General features: G+C 39.0%; 1 protein-coding gene across 2 annotated transcripts in view; it reads right to left on the bottom strand.

Moving 5' to 3' along the window:
- Nucleotides 1-1,111: 1,111 nt before the first annotated feature.
- The window catches only part of SKOR2 (SKI family transcriptional corepressor 2), a 54,298-nt gene continuing 38,603 nt past the window's right edge, over nt 1,112-16,806 (bottom strand). Inside the window, exons 6-8 of one of the 2 annotated variants that reach the window (XM_043889234.1) lie at nt 15,134-15,201; nt 7,441-7,506; nt 1,112-1,830 (exon numbers count right to left, since the gene is read on the bottom strand). In XM_043889234.1, coding sequence (XP_043745169.1) covers nt 7,444-7,506; nt 15,134-15,201 — 131 coding nt within the window. In that variant the 3' untranslated portion in view covers nt 1,112-1,830; nt 7,441-7,443. The remainder of the gene's footprint in view (nt 1,831-7,440; nt 7,507-15,133; nt 15,202-16,806) is intronic. The other variant, XM_043889235.1, reaches the window with a different exon arrangement.

Below are 16,806 nucleotides of genomic sequence, written 5' to 3' on the forward strand. Positions count from 1 at the left end.
CTTACCCTTCAGTTATCTGGTCCTGTAGTTTCTGCAGAAGATGACCTCCGCTGCCCCTGTGGCTGGTCATGAAGCCGGGTCTGTGCCTTTCCTGGTAATTTTCTATACTTCCAGTGTTACTGGCTTAGAGTACAAAGCTAAGGATGCTAGGCTTCCATCCCTACGTGTAATCTAAAGATTCTGTAGGAGAAAATTCTCCATCAACTTGACTGACCAGCTTCTCTCCTCGTGCCAAGCATGGGTGTCAGTTTCAGAAATGTGTGTCATTTCCAAAAGGCTCTGTGAGCCCCATGCCGCGGCTCCTGGAAGAACATCCTCCTCTCTGTGGTCAGCTGCAGCCTCTTCACGTTGTTTTTTGCTAGTGTCACTGGGGACCTGTCCTCAGACCCCGGGACTTTGTTTACATCCCTTCTCTGATCCAGCCTCCCATCCTTCATGGGCTAGGAAGAAAGTCACTAATGAGTATCCCTCCTTTGGTTTCTTAATGTGGCAGCTAAGGATAAGAAAATTTATCTCAAGGGTGGGCTAATTGTGAAGCTTGTATTGATAGTTCATGATAATGAAGACGGTGGGGGATAAGTATTAAATATCATGGCAATGCATTTTCAACTTGATCTGAAATCTGTCAAGGGATGCCACTGGTGAGATGCCTCTTCAGTTAGGATGGTCTTTAGCAATTCCAGGGCAGGAGAGCGTCCACAGTAGACTTCCATTCAACTCAGAATTACTTTAGAAATCTTGGCTCCAGAGGGTCACCATTTTGGCCTATCTCTTTCATCTGAGAGGCAGAATTTTAGGCATAAAATGATCTCACGGACTTTGATTCAACATCACAGTAAGGAGAAAGGCACACTACCGACTCCCTCAGCAATACTGTTAGAAGACATAGCCAAAATTTAGAACCTTTCCTTATCCATACAAAGATACCATCATGATGGGGAGGACTCCAGCTGCTGACAATGGCCAAAGGCTAACTTAGGCTTTAATAAACATTTCTGAAGAAATTCCATTTCCAAAAATAATGTATTCAAACATTTTAAGGCAAAATAATTCTAAAAAGTATTAGTGCTGCCCCTAAGCAGATGTTTATTTAACTACATGAACACAACCTTTACTTCATAGTTTTTTTATTATAGACTTTTTATCCACATGAATGTTAAAGAAACTACAACAGAGTTAAATACCATTTTTGATAACATGATTATATTCTTAATTACACTCAATATTAGACTGTAAAATATTTCCAGAGGAATACAATCTTCATTCATACAGCAGGCAAAGTACCAGAGAGGAAGGGGCCACACACGTCTGTCCAGTTTGCTAGGAAAAGCAGGTTGGTACGGCTGATGCCATCCTAGCTGTCGAAACGTGATCCCCGCTCCTAGGACAGGTCTCATGTTGTCTTTTCACCAAGAATCACTTCTTCAGATGTAAAAGGCAGTCTTGTAGAGCTGCTCTCTCCAAGTGTGCAGCCCTGAGATCCCCCGGGACTGTCCATGGGTTTCCCACCCCGGTCGGCTAACAGCACTCCCACGCTCTGGGTTCGGTTGGCCTTTAAAAACACAGACTCGAACTTTGGTTCCACCAAAAGATGCGACAAGCATTGACTGCTCTGGTTGGCTCCCCCCTCCCCCCACTAGTGAATGGCCGCTACAGTCTATTTTACATGGTTGTCCACGCTGCTTTGAGGTCACTTGTCCTTGGGTTCTCCCGAACCTGATTTTGTATCTGATTCCCAAGCCCTTTCCATTTGCAGTCTCTGTGCGGGTCCGAAGTGCTCAGGGGCAGGCTGTATCTTACAAGAGCACAAGAGGAAGTGGTTTTGTGCACCTGGAATAAGACAAAAAGCACAGACTGACAACCTCAGTGTGATATAATCAGATAATTTTAAAACATTTAAAGTAATATTTAGTATATCCTTACTAGGAGACCTTTTTAGTACAGTTTAGATAAAAATGTTTAAACACTGATCATGAAAGCATCTTCCTTTCCCCATGTGTTTGCCTGCTACCTTAGATTATGCATATCTGCTGACATTGAGCCAAACTAGAACTATTACATCAGAGCGTGCCGGTTTGCTACCCTTACTTCACAGTAAGATCATTTTGCTGGGTTCCAGAGGCTCTGATTTGTTGTGAGCAAATTTGATGTGATTTGTTGTGATAGAAAACAGGCTATCTTTATAAGACATATAGCCTGTGGTAAAGGGGCAGACAGTTACAGGCACTGGTGCCCTGCTGGCTTTGGCTGGATGGTCCAAGTTATGTTTTTCTTGTCCTGGGTGTTAGGGCAGCTCTAGAGGTATGACTGCAGATTTTGCCATTCAACGTCAATGAGGCCACTGGATCAGTTTATTAACCAGGTATTTATAACTGATAATGGAAATGTGAATTAAGCCATGATTGCAGGTTACAAGTCAGAGGAGAGTGGATGAAATGTGGGCAACCTGGTTCACATCCTGCCGCTTGTTAGCAGTGAGACCACACAACTGACTCATCTCTGCATTTCGGTCTGCTCAGCTGTAGAATGAGGAGAGTAGCAGTACTTCTCTCAATAGGTTGTTTTGAAGATAAAACAGTTGATGTAAAGCACTTAGACACAACCAAGCTACTGAGCACGCACGTGTGCGCACACGCGCGCACACACACACACACACACACAGAAATATGGTAGCACACTCTCATTCTCAATGGGGACTCTTTTGTTTGACATCAGAGGAGAGAAATAGACATGCTACCCAGCCCCCACCCTTTATTTTTTATTGTTACAAAAGGAAAACACAAAGTGTTCAATTACAATTCCTCCACATCCTTTTAAGGCCTTTTTCTTGCCATTTTTTAATAGCAGTTATCCCAGAAGTGCAGTAAAAATGACAGGAGTTTACCAAAGAGCTAGATGTTGTTAGCATAGGGAAAAAAAATCACATTTTCAAACTCTCTAGAAGGAAGTAAAGAAGCAATCAGTGATGAAGAAAAATGCAGACAGAAAGCCAAAAGTAGGTGGGTTATACCCTTGGGTATTATCTAGGGTTTTGAACAGACTTTAATAAAAGCAGCTCATTTGTGGGAAAGAAGAGAGAATTTGGCAGAAGACTGGCATTTAAGAGTGATAGTCAACATTTAGAACTAATGCAGGTTTTGATCAAGTTTGGCCATCCACATTTCATAGATAAGAATGAGCCTCAAAGACAGTAAATGAAATTACTTAAGATGACATAGAGGAGCAGTGTCAGATTTAGAAGCCGGACTCTTTCAAAACCAGCCCAATGATCCTGGAAAAACAGAGAAGGGGCGTAGTGTCAAACAGATCTGTATTGAATCCTGGCTTTGTCACTTTCTAGCTAAGTGACCTCACTGAACCTCTGTGATCTCATGTATGAAATGGAGACAGTAATAGGATCAACCGTAAAGAGTTGTAAGGATCAAAAGAGAAAATGTGGCAAAGAATTTGACCAAGTATCTGGCATGGTTAGTGCTCAGTGAATGCCAGTTATTATTATTTCCAGCTTGTTCAGCAAGTTTCTGTATGACTATGAATGAGCCATACCTATGATTCACTTTTTACTTGTAAAAAATGATCCTGCTCTCTGTGAAAGACACAAGTGTTTCACTGAGTCACAAGGATGATATTTGCATAATGTTAAAGGGAGTTTGGGAAAAAAGAATGTAAAGTAATATTAAATTGGTGTTAACATCACGACATTTTTATTTGCAGTGTAGATTTCACACACATTACACTGTAAGGTCTGTGTAGGAACTGGGGCACATTAAGGACTGAAGGTAAGGAAGACCATCAGGAATAATCCCAGTGTTAAAAACAGTTCCAGATGAAAGGATAATATGCACAACATGTTGCAATATTTTTCAAATCACTTCCATTGTACTTATGAGCTCACGATAAGCGAATGCACAGAACAGTACAATGTCTAATCTACAAGGGCTTGTTTTAGGAGGTAGTTTAAAGATAAATAAAATAAACTACAGTTTACACAGCTGGTAGCTAAACAAATAGAATTCATTGCCCCAAAGGGGGCTATGCCTAGGTTGAAGAAAGGTTTTGATGAATCCATGGATAATGGATCTGTAAGGAGTTACCAAGGGAAAATTAAGAGTTATTCAGCGTATACCCCTCAGTTTTGAGGTTGGTATTGTTAAAAACTGCAATTTGGCTCTTCTAATGGAACGGCACAGTTGGTCCCTTGGTATGGGTGGACTTCTATTTTGATTTGACATGGAATTTCTGGTGTCCTAATGCAGGACAAACAGGATTTGTAGAGCAGGGATATGTGGCAGTACTTGCCCGGCTTATTAAGTGGACTGCCTGTGGTTTTGAAAAGCTTCCTCCTCTTAATAGTCACACTGGAATCCACTGGGTGGCAAGAACACAGCTCACTACCTTAAGGGTCACTCTTGCATAAGACATTAATGCATCAGTCCCTAATTTGGAAACCTGTGGTCACTCAGCAAGACAGAATTTGTCTCTCTCCCTTGGCGTAATGATTTTTATTTTGTCATCTCTCCTGGGGTAATTCCTTGCAGGCTTGGCATGTTGAGAATCAAATACTGCCTCTAACAATATGGTTGTGATTCTCTGCTTGGCTGATTTAGCTCAGCATTTAAGTAACCACTAATCTTCTGAAAGCACCAGGGTCTACTTAGAGAAATCCCTGTTGTCTGCAAGGATGGAAACAAAATCAGCATGGAGGAAGCATTACTTACTAAACACAAATCAATCTTTTTTTTTCCACCTCACTGTACACTATGCCACCATCAAAGGCGTGGTTTCTGGGTGGTAAGTCTTCATTTTGCAGGTGGAGAGCAGCTCACGTGTGACAAGTAGAGAAGAGGAGTTGGGGATGTGGATGGGTAAGAAGAGTTTATTGAAGTCCCTAAGTATAAATCATAGTACAGTCTAGTCTAATGATGTATCAAAAGGTGGAGTGAAAAAAGCCAGATACAAGAGAATGTTCTCTATAACGTCCTTTACTAAAGTTCAAAAACAAGCAAAACCAGTCTTCTGGGGCCAGGGGAGTAATTGGAAAGAGGCACAAGATGGGAGAACCCAAGTGAGTTCACTGATTTTTGAATTCTTGACTTCATGACTTGACTTGACTTCATGGTGATTTATAGGCTTTGGTGAATGTGCTATACTTCAATGAAAAGGTTAATTAAAAAGCACATTCCAGTATTTACTCTTTGATTTGAAAGAAAAGTCATCTGACATTTTCAAACTTTTATACATATGGGTTTATCAATATTCATTTGGATGATTCTTGCTCTGATTACCTTGATATCCTGCATTAAGATTTATTAGACTTAATGTCCTAAAAGTATTTATTTCACACTGCTGGGACAAACCTGGCCTATAAAAGTGAGAAAGAAAGCACCTCAAATCATCTTCAGACTTAAGAAAAATACCTGAATGTACAGAATGAAGCCAAACTCACAAGTGCATTTGTGTAAGTGTATGACTTCATGGAGACGGAAACAGAATGACAATATCTGAATGTCTCAAAACAGAATGACTGAGCAACTCTGTTGCTAAACATCTGCTCACAGAAGTCACTGTATAAGGACTAAGCAGATACCGCACTTAAAGTCAGGAGGCCTAGAATCTCTTCCTGGTTTTGCAACAGAGACATAAAACATCATATCTCTCTTCACCATACCTCGGTTCCCTCTGCATAAAATTAAGGGAAAGGATATGAATGAGAGACAGTGTTGGAAAGAATTTTGAGCTCCTAATGAAATGTGACATACGTACAATTGTTTAAGACAAATACTGAAGATTATCACTAATAAGGGGCTTCCCAGATGGTGCTAGTGGTAAAGAACCCACCTGCCAATGCAAGAGATGTAAGAGATGTGGGTTCGATCCCTGGGTCGGGAAGATCCCCTGGAGGAGTGCATGGCAACCCACTCCAGTATTCTTGCCTGGAGAATCCCCTGGACAGAATAGCCTGGTCTGCTACAGTCCACAAGGTCACAAAGAGTTGGACCTGACTGAAGCCACTTAGCATGCATGCATGCATCACTAATAAGATGATGGCAAGAAGTAGAACTGTCATATGTACAGAGTAGAGGAAGCTTGAGATAGACAGAAGAGAAACATGAAGTGAAGAAAAGGAACCATGAACCTGCATTGCATAGAATTTTTTTTGCCTTAAATTCTGAGTTGAAGATAGGTTCCAGAGGGAAGGAGTGGGTAGAATCATTCTGATGGGAATGAATAAAATTGATAAAGGACCACAATCCTAGTTGGCCATGAGCACGCACAAACACCACCTCTGACATCTGAGTTTTCCCCTGATTTAGCTGTTCTAGCTGCTAGGTCATCTTAATGTATTGCTACAAAAACAACAGTGTCCTAGCTTTGCATTCCTTCAGTTCTAATAATTATATATATCTTCTTCCATATCACAAAAAGTTGTTTTTGAAATGTTTAGGTATACTCTGAATATTTTGAACTGTGGTGTTGGAGAAGACTCTTGAGAGTCCCTTGGACAGCAAGGAGATCCAACCAGTCCATCCTAAAGAAGATCAGTCCTGGGTGTTCATTGGAAGGACTGATGTTGAAGCTGAAACTCCAATACTTTGGCCACCTGATGCGAAGAGTTGACCCATTTGAAAAGACCCTGATGCTGGGAAAGACTGAAGGCAGGAGAAGAAGGGGACGACAGAGGATGAGATGGTTGGATGGCATCACCGACTCAATGGACGTGAGTTTGGGTGGACTCCAGGAGTTGGTGATGGACAAGGAGGCCTGGCGTGCTGCAGTTCATGGGGTCACAAAGAGTCGGACACGACTGAGTGACTGAACTGAACTGAACCGAACCGATATACAGTCATTGAATTTTTACTGTCTTCTTTCCTCTAGGTGTCCAGAATTCTTGTCTTTTAAATTGTTGCCAGATATGTGACATTGGATCTGGCTTCATCTGTAGAGAAACAAGGACTGTTTTATAAAAGAACGAACGGCTAAACCTGCAGTTCTCGAAGGTCTATGTCGCCTGCAGTTATTCACGGCACCATCTGCCAGTGACTCACTGAAAGCTGGATTTCAGCAAGAATTTGAGCAAAGAAGAGAGCAAAGAAGAGGAAACCTAACAAGCATGGCTTTAGACATTCTGATTTCCTTCAGCATACCGGGAATCGGGGTGTTAGGAGGAGCCAGGAGGAGCAGAAAACCTCAGAACAGAATGAAGATCACATGTGCAAGACTCAGTTGAGAATTTCCTTAGCTTTAAAAAATTTCCACAGAATTTGTAAGATGCACTTAGCTTTTTATTAAGGAAGTCCCAGGCCCAGAATGAAGTTCAACAGTGTTATCGGCTTAAACACAGGTTGCAGCACCACTCAGCCCCTGGGTTATCTCAAGTACATCAGTGAGGAACACAACCGAGCAATTCAGAGAGCTGTCTGTTTTCTCTGCTGAGCTCACCTTTTAGCTTTTGCTGAGATGGGCGCCAAGCTTTTCTTTCCTGATCAAGCTTGCTGCATAGGGAATCTGTAAGATAAAAACAAGCAAAACTCTCCAGGTGAGCTAAATTTGGAGACAGATGTGTAATGGAGACCCTTACTCTTCACTGCGCCTAGCAATTTGAATGCCAGTGGATCTGCCCTGAGGAGAAAAGGTCTCCATTCTCCCCAGCAGTGTGGTGCTTCTGGGATACAGCATTCCTAAGGCCTGTTAGCAAGCACATCAGGACAGAACAGGTGATCACATGGGATTGTTGCTACAGCGAGTCTCTGAGGTTCCTATGTGCCATTTGACTTAAGAAGTTTTAAAAAAACTTGCATTTATTATGGTATTCTTATGTCCAAGGTCACAAATAAGACTGTGATTACAAGCTAGTTCAATGTAACTTTTCATTTAACTAGAGTGATCAAATATCTCATTATAAATCACAAATAAGATTAACTAACTAAATACAAACTATTAATTTCCAAATAACTACTAAGAAGCATCAGAAATAATTGCACTGAATGGAAAATATGACCCTTGAGAATTCTACCTGAATAAACTTGAAAAATACTTTTTAATACTGGGGCTTTGAATGAAAGTCCATCACACTTGATATGCTAGAAAATTCAAATAACTGAAATTGGACTACATGTATAATATTATTTAGATTTGCCTCTCCATTAAATCTAGTTATGTTACTTACCTTCATTATTACAAGGTTAAATTTAGAATCTAGTGATATAAGTCTATTTTACATTTAAAGAAACACTCAGCCTTCTAGAACATAACATGAACTATGGCTGATATTATGTAAAAGCAGAGAAGGAAATAAAATTATAGTCACTCAATTAAGCAATATTTTGTATCTTGTTTTATACATTCCTCACATTCCCAGTGTATTTATGTTTTGCTCTCCTGATCTACCAGTGCATAAATATGAACCTTTATTAACGGGAAGGAGCTACACATCTACAATGATGCTAGTGACTAAGATTAACTGGACCAGTTTGCCATAATAACCGGTTTGTCAAAGCAAATAGTCTTTTTAATGAAAAGGAGAGAGAAAACTAAAATAACTGTCTCAGTGTCTAGATACACAACGACAACATGGGTGTATACGACAGAAACACATCTGATACAGGGCATAATAGCAGCACTGAAGTTGCTTCATATAGGACCATAAAAAGTTCAGTGTCCTCATCTCATATTTTAGGACAAGAGCTAAGGTCAGCTAGGTAACTATGACAAGAACAGTCACACAGGGACCTACTCTAGTTACCTCTTCTTTTCACTCCGTGTTACGCTATACCTGCTATTAACAGAGACATACTTGAACCCTGATTTTCCACTATGGTGTATGAAACAATATGCCAAAATACATGGATCACCTTTCTCTTTAGATGAATGCTATCAGAGAGCCTTGAATGGAATTCTATTATTTAGGATAACAAGTGGAAAAGATGTAAACCTTGGGGTATAGAGAATTACCTAATAAAATGCATTTGGGTCACTCTTGCATTTAGAAAGCATTCTCAACATCAAGATTAGATGCCACAAAGATTTAGTAAGTATCTTTTGTACCAGGCACTACATGAGATAAGTTAATATCACCATGAGCCATCTCATCAAAGCCAGTAAACTACTCACCCTAACCTACAGAAACTGCCTGAAGGGCACCACTTTCACATCTAAGTTGGAATGCCTTTCTCTTTCTCTTTTTTTCAGAAACAGCAATGCAGCATTTCATTAAGACGGGAAGCTGATAAGGAAATTCTTTAAGAGGACTCGGGAAAAAATGATATTTCCAAATAACATTTGATCCTCAAATCTCCAGACTGAAATTTAGATCTGTGTGAAGAATTGTTAATCCTACGTTGTGAGCTGAGAATTATTAATTCCAATCATGAATGATAAATAAAGAATATATTTAGCACACAGCCCAATTGCTCATGGAAACTACCCTATTTCATTGATTCTAAGATACACTTCTCTCCCTCACATTTTAACATTTCTGAAATTGGCTGTACTATAATTGATGGCATCTTAGAATAATAGCTAGAAGCTTTCCTTTCTTATGATACATCAAATAATGGGCATTTTTATGATTGGTGGTGCGTCAGGTTCTGTATTCCCCAACTTGGGAAGCTCATGACCTTAGAGGCTCCATTTAAGATAATTACGCCATGTAAACCTCACATATTAGAATTCATAACAGCTTTCTTTTCATCTTGATCAGCTTGGAAATCACCATGGACAAAAACCTCTGAAAGTTATTATGTGACTTCTAAATTACCTAGTTGGCTCTAGTATATCAAAAGTATTGAGATTTTGCCAAAAAGGATAATTTCCTAGTTTGTGCCAAGAGAGAGTTAGCCTGAGCTCAGACATTAAAGTGGATCTACATCTCAAAAAGAGAAAGAGGTGAAAAAGGATTTATAACTTAGAAACAAGTGACTGCATTGTCAAGATGCAAGGCAATAGATCAATAATTGGAAGAGGACCCACTTTAGTCAAAGCCTATCTCCTGGAGAATCTTAAGGCATCTTCCAAAGACGTGCAGACTTAGATCAAGTCCTCTGATGTGTTACACATGTAGTCACAAAATCAAAATCCTCTAGGGAACCAGAGATATTTTCTAAAAATAAAGTGTTTGATCTACCTTTTAAAAATATGTAAGACATATGTTTAAAAAACTCTGCAGGTTCAGAGAGTGGAAATCTGGGCAAGTTCCCATCCTAGTCAATCCTGGAGCACCTCCAAGAAAAGACCGTATAACTCTGAAGAACTGTGTCCTTGCCAAAGAGGGAACACTCCTACAACAAAGATAAAGACCTGTCACTGCTCCTTTCCCTGCAAGGAAGCACAGCGCTCACACCATCAGAGAGTTGTAAACTGCTTTTTTACAAGTCCACAGTGAACGAAACATTAGTACTAAATCCATTGGACTAACATGACGTTAATTGAGGCTTTGAATGAAGATCTTTGAGACCGGTTCCCCTTGGCTGTGAGTGACTGTAGCATTCTGGAGAAACAGCAGAGGGCACCTAAAGACCAGCACATTTTAAAGCTTTTGTTTTTCTTTCCTTAATCTATGCGCCCCTTAGTAGCGATCCAGCAAGTTCAAAGGATGTGAATCTGAGTCTAGCCATTTATTGTGTGTTTTCTGTTGCAGCTTCACAATGTTCTTCAAGAACTATGACTAATGTCTTCAACAACTGTGCCTTCAACTATGACATGCCTTGAACAAACCTAAGGGTAGTAGTCTCTACATATATGTACTTGCTTAAAAAAAAGTGTTTCCAAATTAGCAATAAAAAAAAAAAAGGTTATCAAGACATAGTAATCTCGGCTCATGTTGTAAATTATATTATATTCTAGTACTTGGAAAAACTTTAATCAAAAGGTTATAAACTGTTATAGATGTAGAAAGAAACTTATGCTTACCAGGGGTTAAAAATGGGGAGAGATAAATTGGGAGATTGAGATTGATATATACACACTACTATATATAAAATAGGTAACTAATAGGGATAACTAAAAATGCTTTTATCCTACTGTATAGCACAGGGAACTCTACTTAGTACTCTGTAATGGGCTATATTGGAAAAGAATCTAAGAAGGAGTGGCTATATGTATATGTATAACTGATTTACTTTGCCGTACAGCTGAGACTAACACAATATTGTAAATCAACCATACACTAGTAAAAATCTTTAAAACAATGTCATACACTTAGTAAAATACCTTCATTTCCTTCTTTAAATTTTTTAAAAAACTACATATAACATTGTAATGGTTTTTTCACTTTCTTCTTAATCCTAAAGGATGATGGTTTTGGTTTACAAATTGAATACTTTTTCCCTAGAATCATAATTCACCTGTGAATGAGAAATCTTTTGCTCTTTATTATATTTAATGTAATAAACATCTTCATGAACTTGCTAATTCTAAAAACATTTTTGATTCATACCAAGAGGAACATATTTCTTTGTTTATATGAATAAATCTAGTTTGGTAACGAAAACATTTTAAGCATTTGCAAACCCAAGGCAGGGGTGGGGGACTATAACATAAACTGTGTTAAGAACTGTAAAACTCGAATTTTAAGCTACTTGTAAAAAAAAAAATTAGCTTGTGGCCCAGGTATGTTAAATAAACTGCATATGCTTTAAATCTCACATTGAAATAATGCATATTCATTTATAAATGTACAAAGAGAATCAATCATTTGAATCTATAGTCACCATAACTTTGCATTTAACAAACTGGAAAAGGAAGCAATGGTATAGAAATTACAGTCAGCAGAGAATCTAAAAATGCAGGCACCAAAGAAATTCATAAGTTTTCTTTCTATGGCAATGATACCCAAGATGCTTTCAATATAATCTTGAATAAGAACACTGTGTAACAGCATAGGATAAATGCATTGTGGGTCTATGGGAATTGTTACAAAATATGATGGTTTTAATATATTTGAATTTTCTATGACTGCAGGATACAGTAGGTTTTCATCTCATTTAAAGGAAAAGAAGCCTATTCTGCAGGTAAATGACTATTCTGTAACATATGTTCTATACACTTTAAATATAAAATAATTTAAGCAAAAATGAATAAAATAATTTTGGTGAATTGTTCTGTTCTCAAGGAACAAAGTATGTATCCACATTTAGTGATGAATTAGAGCACTACACTAAAAATATTGAGAAAGTCAATAATTGTGATACCTAACAACTTCTTGATTTAGATATAATTCTAAAGACACTTTTCTCCAGGTACTCTAGCAAATACAAGCTGAATAAGGGACAGAATAAGTTTCCATTCAAGAAATCTCGAGTCCACTGCCTCAATTCTAAAGCAGATGGTATAGTGTGAACACAAGTCCTTCTTGCACAAATGTATTTTTAGCCAATAGTTCCACTGTAACAGAGGTACTACTTTGGGAAAGAGCATGCCATTAAATTGATTATTCATACTGGCATAGCATTTTATGATTTACAGCTGCATTTCATGCTTATTAAAGCACTTGTGCCTTATCACATACCTATCAAGATACTAGGCTGGCCCTTCAGGAGGTCTCTTTGGTTTAGAAACTGATACAATGAACTATATAGGATGAATCTCGAACTCCAGTTTGCAGACCTTAAAGCTTGTATCTGTTAGTCACAAGGACAGTGCAGTAAATACATAAGCTCACTAGTGGGGCTTCCCAGGTGGTGCAGTGTAAAGAATCCGCTGCCAGTGCAGGAGATGCAAGAGACTCAGGTTTGATCCCTGGGTGGGGAAGATCCCCTTGAGTAGGAAACGGCAACCCACTCCAGTATTTTGCTGGAAAATTCCATGAACAGAACAGCCTGGTGGGCTACCGTCCAGAGTCGAATATGACTGAGCACGCATGCACAATTCTCTACTAAACCTTTTAATAGTTTTGGTAGTAGTTACCCAGCACAAAAAAATATTTGGGGAAATCAGGACCAAGTCAGGAAAATCTGGAAAAGAATTAAGAGGATGGCCACATAAGATTATCAGAGTCAGGGGCATCCATGGGTGGTGATTAATTCAGCAGTGTCTACTGATAGCTATTTGATATTAGACACCATGCTTGGTGTTGAAGGCAACATTAAGACCTGGACATTTCAGGATAGGGGACACAAAAGGAGGGGAAGAAGCAGAAGGAACAAATCATGCCTATTTCACCAGTTTTCATGTTGGCAGTGTAGATGTGCTTTTGTGGATTTCAGGAATTACATGGGACCTACAAGGGTCGGGGGGAAACATTCCAGCTCCTCCCAAAGAATTTAATGTGCAATCAGGAAAATTTACTATCTAGAGGAACATGAATTAATAATACTTATCTAGATAAATGACTACATGATGATAGAATATTTCACAATACAATATAATAAAGATATTTTGTAATACCAGTTTGTACCATCCCACATACCAAATATCTCAAAAGACATGAGACATTTTTTCCTTTATTAATACTGTCTGCTTATTACATGGATGCAATATCACGTCCTCTTTTACCAGTGAAACCAAATGTCAAAGAAAATTAAGACACTAAAGTTGCATAACTGGCCTTAATAACTAGCACTAAAATAATTATTTTGTTTCCTTTCCTAATACCCATTTTGCTATGTTCATCACCACCCAGGAGTCACAGATTTTTGATTGCATGTATGGCAAGTTTTGTTTTAAGAGTCTGAAAACTGTATCCTATGTAAAATAAGTAAAGTCTTAAAATTTTATATCCTTGAACCTCTGAGTCTATTAGTCTTTCTTTGGGCAAATTAAGCAATACATAAATTCACAGCAACTAACGAGCAGCTCTTATTATCTAGGTATCAAAAGCTAAGAACAGTAGATATTTTTCTTTTTTAAACTTTTGTGGGGGGGTGTTTAGTGGTCAATTGATTAAGAAAATGCTTCTGTTCTCCAGTGAAACTAACATGACCAAAACCCAAACAAGAAGAAAGATCCTGTTTAAGAAGATCTTAGGTTGAGGTGGTTTTCAGAACTGAGAGTTGTTAACCAGCACTTGAGATCCAGGAAAACCTCAGAAGGAGGGTTAGAGTTAGCAGCACTTTTAATAGAGCCCTCAGAATGGGGGAAAACATCGTGAAATACAAGGATGCTTTCAAAAATGACTCTCGGCAATCTCCATTAAAGCAAGCACGATTTTCTCCCACGCAGAAAGGAAACATCAATAACCATCTTTCTTAAATAATCTTGACAGAGAGCTAGATGCCTGGCTCTCTAGACAAGAGAGGCGAGTCTGCGTAGACAAACATTTCATGGTAGAAGGATAGTGGGGACCAGCTCAGAAACGCCAAACAACCCAAATTATAACAACCATGCTGTGAATAACATTAAGAATCAGTGTTATGTCTTTACCCAAATGATTAAAAATATCTTACAAAAACTGAGCAGAAATTATTTCCCCATTGTACTTATGAAAATGAGGAAGCTTGGGAGATGGCTTTCAAAGCACTAATAAATAATACCAGATGTGTCTGCATGCGGAAAAAGGGTGAGGAAAACAGAAAAAAGAAAAAAACAACTCTAAAAAGAAAAACAAAAACAAAAATCTCACACCATTAATTAGTAGATGTTTTCCTGTTTCCCTGATTCTGTATCAATAGATCTTAGTCAGTGTCCACTTTCAGACACGATTAGGATAGAGTGAGTAACATACTTCATTTGGAAATAATTCATTTCTTTTCATCATCCTTCAAGGGAATTTAATTGATGAATTGTGTTTATACTAAGTTCTATTGACAGTGGTGGGCCTGGCTCAGGTCTGGGTGGTGGAAGGAGGGGGAAGACAAAGACAATGGCCCTTTCCTGGGCCTCTGGCGCAGCCCAGCACTATGTTCGGAGGTTTGCACAGTGGAAGACGATGCAGGTACCTCTGGTTCACTCTCAGAGACGATGTACACATCTGTCTATTAACACATGGTAGGTAGTTACAGTTAGAGGAAACATACTGACACATCTGTTTATCCTGCATCTAAGTAAATCTCTTGGCAATTAGCATCTAAACCAGCGGAGAGGTAAGTGGACCAAAGGATTTCAAGGCAAAATACAAGAGCAGCTTCATACACATCAGGTGGTTGTGAAAACAAACCCATCACCTTGCATTTATTTTTTAAGTAGAAATGCATCTTACAATTTGTAACTGTTGCACCATTTCTTCTCTGTAGGCTAGTTCCCTTTTCATTTGATCCTGGAAATTATCTGGAAGGAGCGAGAAACAGAGAAAGAAATTAATTAAAATGCAAAATCTACTTTTGGTATATTTAGCATATTGATGGTATAGTACATTACTGACATTCCCATAGAAACACTCCCCCTTTTACAAAAATTTTTTAATTGGAGGATAATTGCTTTACAATATGTTGATTTCTGCCGTACAACAATGTGAATCAGCCATAAGAATATATATTTATCCCTCTCCTCTTGACTCTCCCTCCAAACCCTACTCCCCACCAGCCCACCCGTCTAGGTCATCACGGAGCACCTGGGTGAGCTCTCTGTGCCATGGTTATTTGAAGACATATTTTCTCCAAGACTGTGGTTTAATCAGAATAAATAGTAAATTCTGAGACTGTATTAGTCACTCAGTCACGTCCGACTCTTTGTGACCCCATCTAGCCTCCCAGGCTCTTTTGTCCATGGGATTCTGGTGGGACTGGTGGGCTACAGTCCAGAGAGTTGCAAAGAGTTGGACATGACTGAAGCAACTTACCATGCATACACATATGCCTCAATCAGAGAAGGAAGGAAGGATCTTTAAGAGGTATTGTGCAAAATATCTTTGCCATTCTACATATTGACATTTTTATTGTATTTCCAGAAAGGAATGACTTCTTAATGTGTATCTTGCTGTTTCATCTTTTCCATGTGATCTTTTTAAAATGGGGACTTGGCTAACTTCAGATTTTCCAGCTTTAATTGAGAAATTGACCTGATCTCATACGAATCTGTGGTGGATGGCCAGGGAAGGGCCTTGAAGAAACCAGAAACTTTGTCATCATCTTTTCTTCTCTTCCTTTCATCTCGGCACCCAGCTGGTGTTGAGTCCTGTATATTCCACCTCCAACCTCTCCTCTCTTTGTCATTGTTACCTCCCAAATGCAGACACCTCTTCCCTGAAAAATTTCCCAACCAACCATCTGGCCTCCACCTCCTTCCTCTTCAAATCCCTTTCACTCTCCTGCTTAAAAGTCCGTGATGGTTTCCCATCACTTTCAAGGTGATAAACCCTTTACCATTCATGAGATTCTGGATACTTAGAAACTAAAAACACTGTTCTTTTTATTTTTTGACTTCTATCAAGGATACTTACTCCTTGGAAGAAAGAAAAGTTATGATAAACCTAGACAACATATTAAAAAGCAGAGATATCACTTTGCTGACAAAGGTCCATCTAGTCAAAGCTATGGTTTTTCCAGGAGTCATGTACGGATATGAGAGTTGGACTATAAAGAAGGCTGAGCACCGAAGAACTGATGCTTTTGAACTATGGTACTGGAGAAGACTCTTGAGAGTCCCTTGGACTGGAAGGAGATAAAACCAGTCAATCTTAAAGGAAATCAGTCCTAAATATTCATTGGAAGTACTCATGCTGAAGGTGAAACTCCAATACTTTGGCCACCTGATGCGAAGAGCCGACTCACTGGAAAAGACCCTGATACTGGCAAAGACTGAAGGCAGGAAGAGAAGTGTGTGACAGAGGAGAGAGGGTTGGCATCATCGATTCAATGGACATGAGTTTGAACAAACTCTGGGAGATAGTGAAGGACAGTGAAGCCTAGCATGCTGCAGTCCATGGGCTTGCAA

Source organism: Cervus elaphus, chromosome 27, assembly GCF_910594005.1.
Source record: "Cervus elaphus chromosome 27, mCerEla1.1, whole genome shotgun sequence".
NCBI classification, from domain to species: domain Eukaryota; kingdom Metazoa; phylum Chordata; class Mammalia; order Artiodactyla; family Cervidae; genus Cervus; species Cervus elaphus.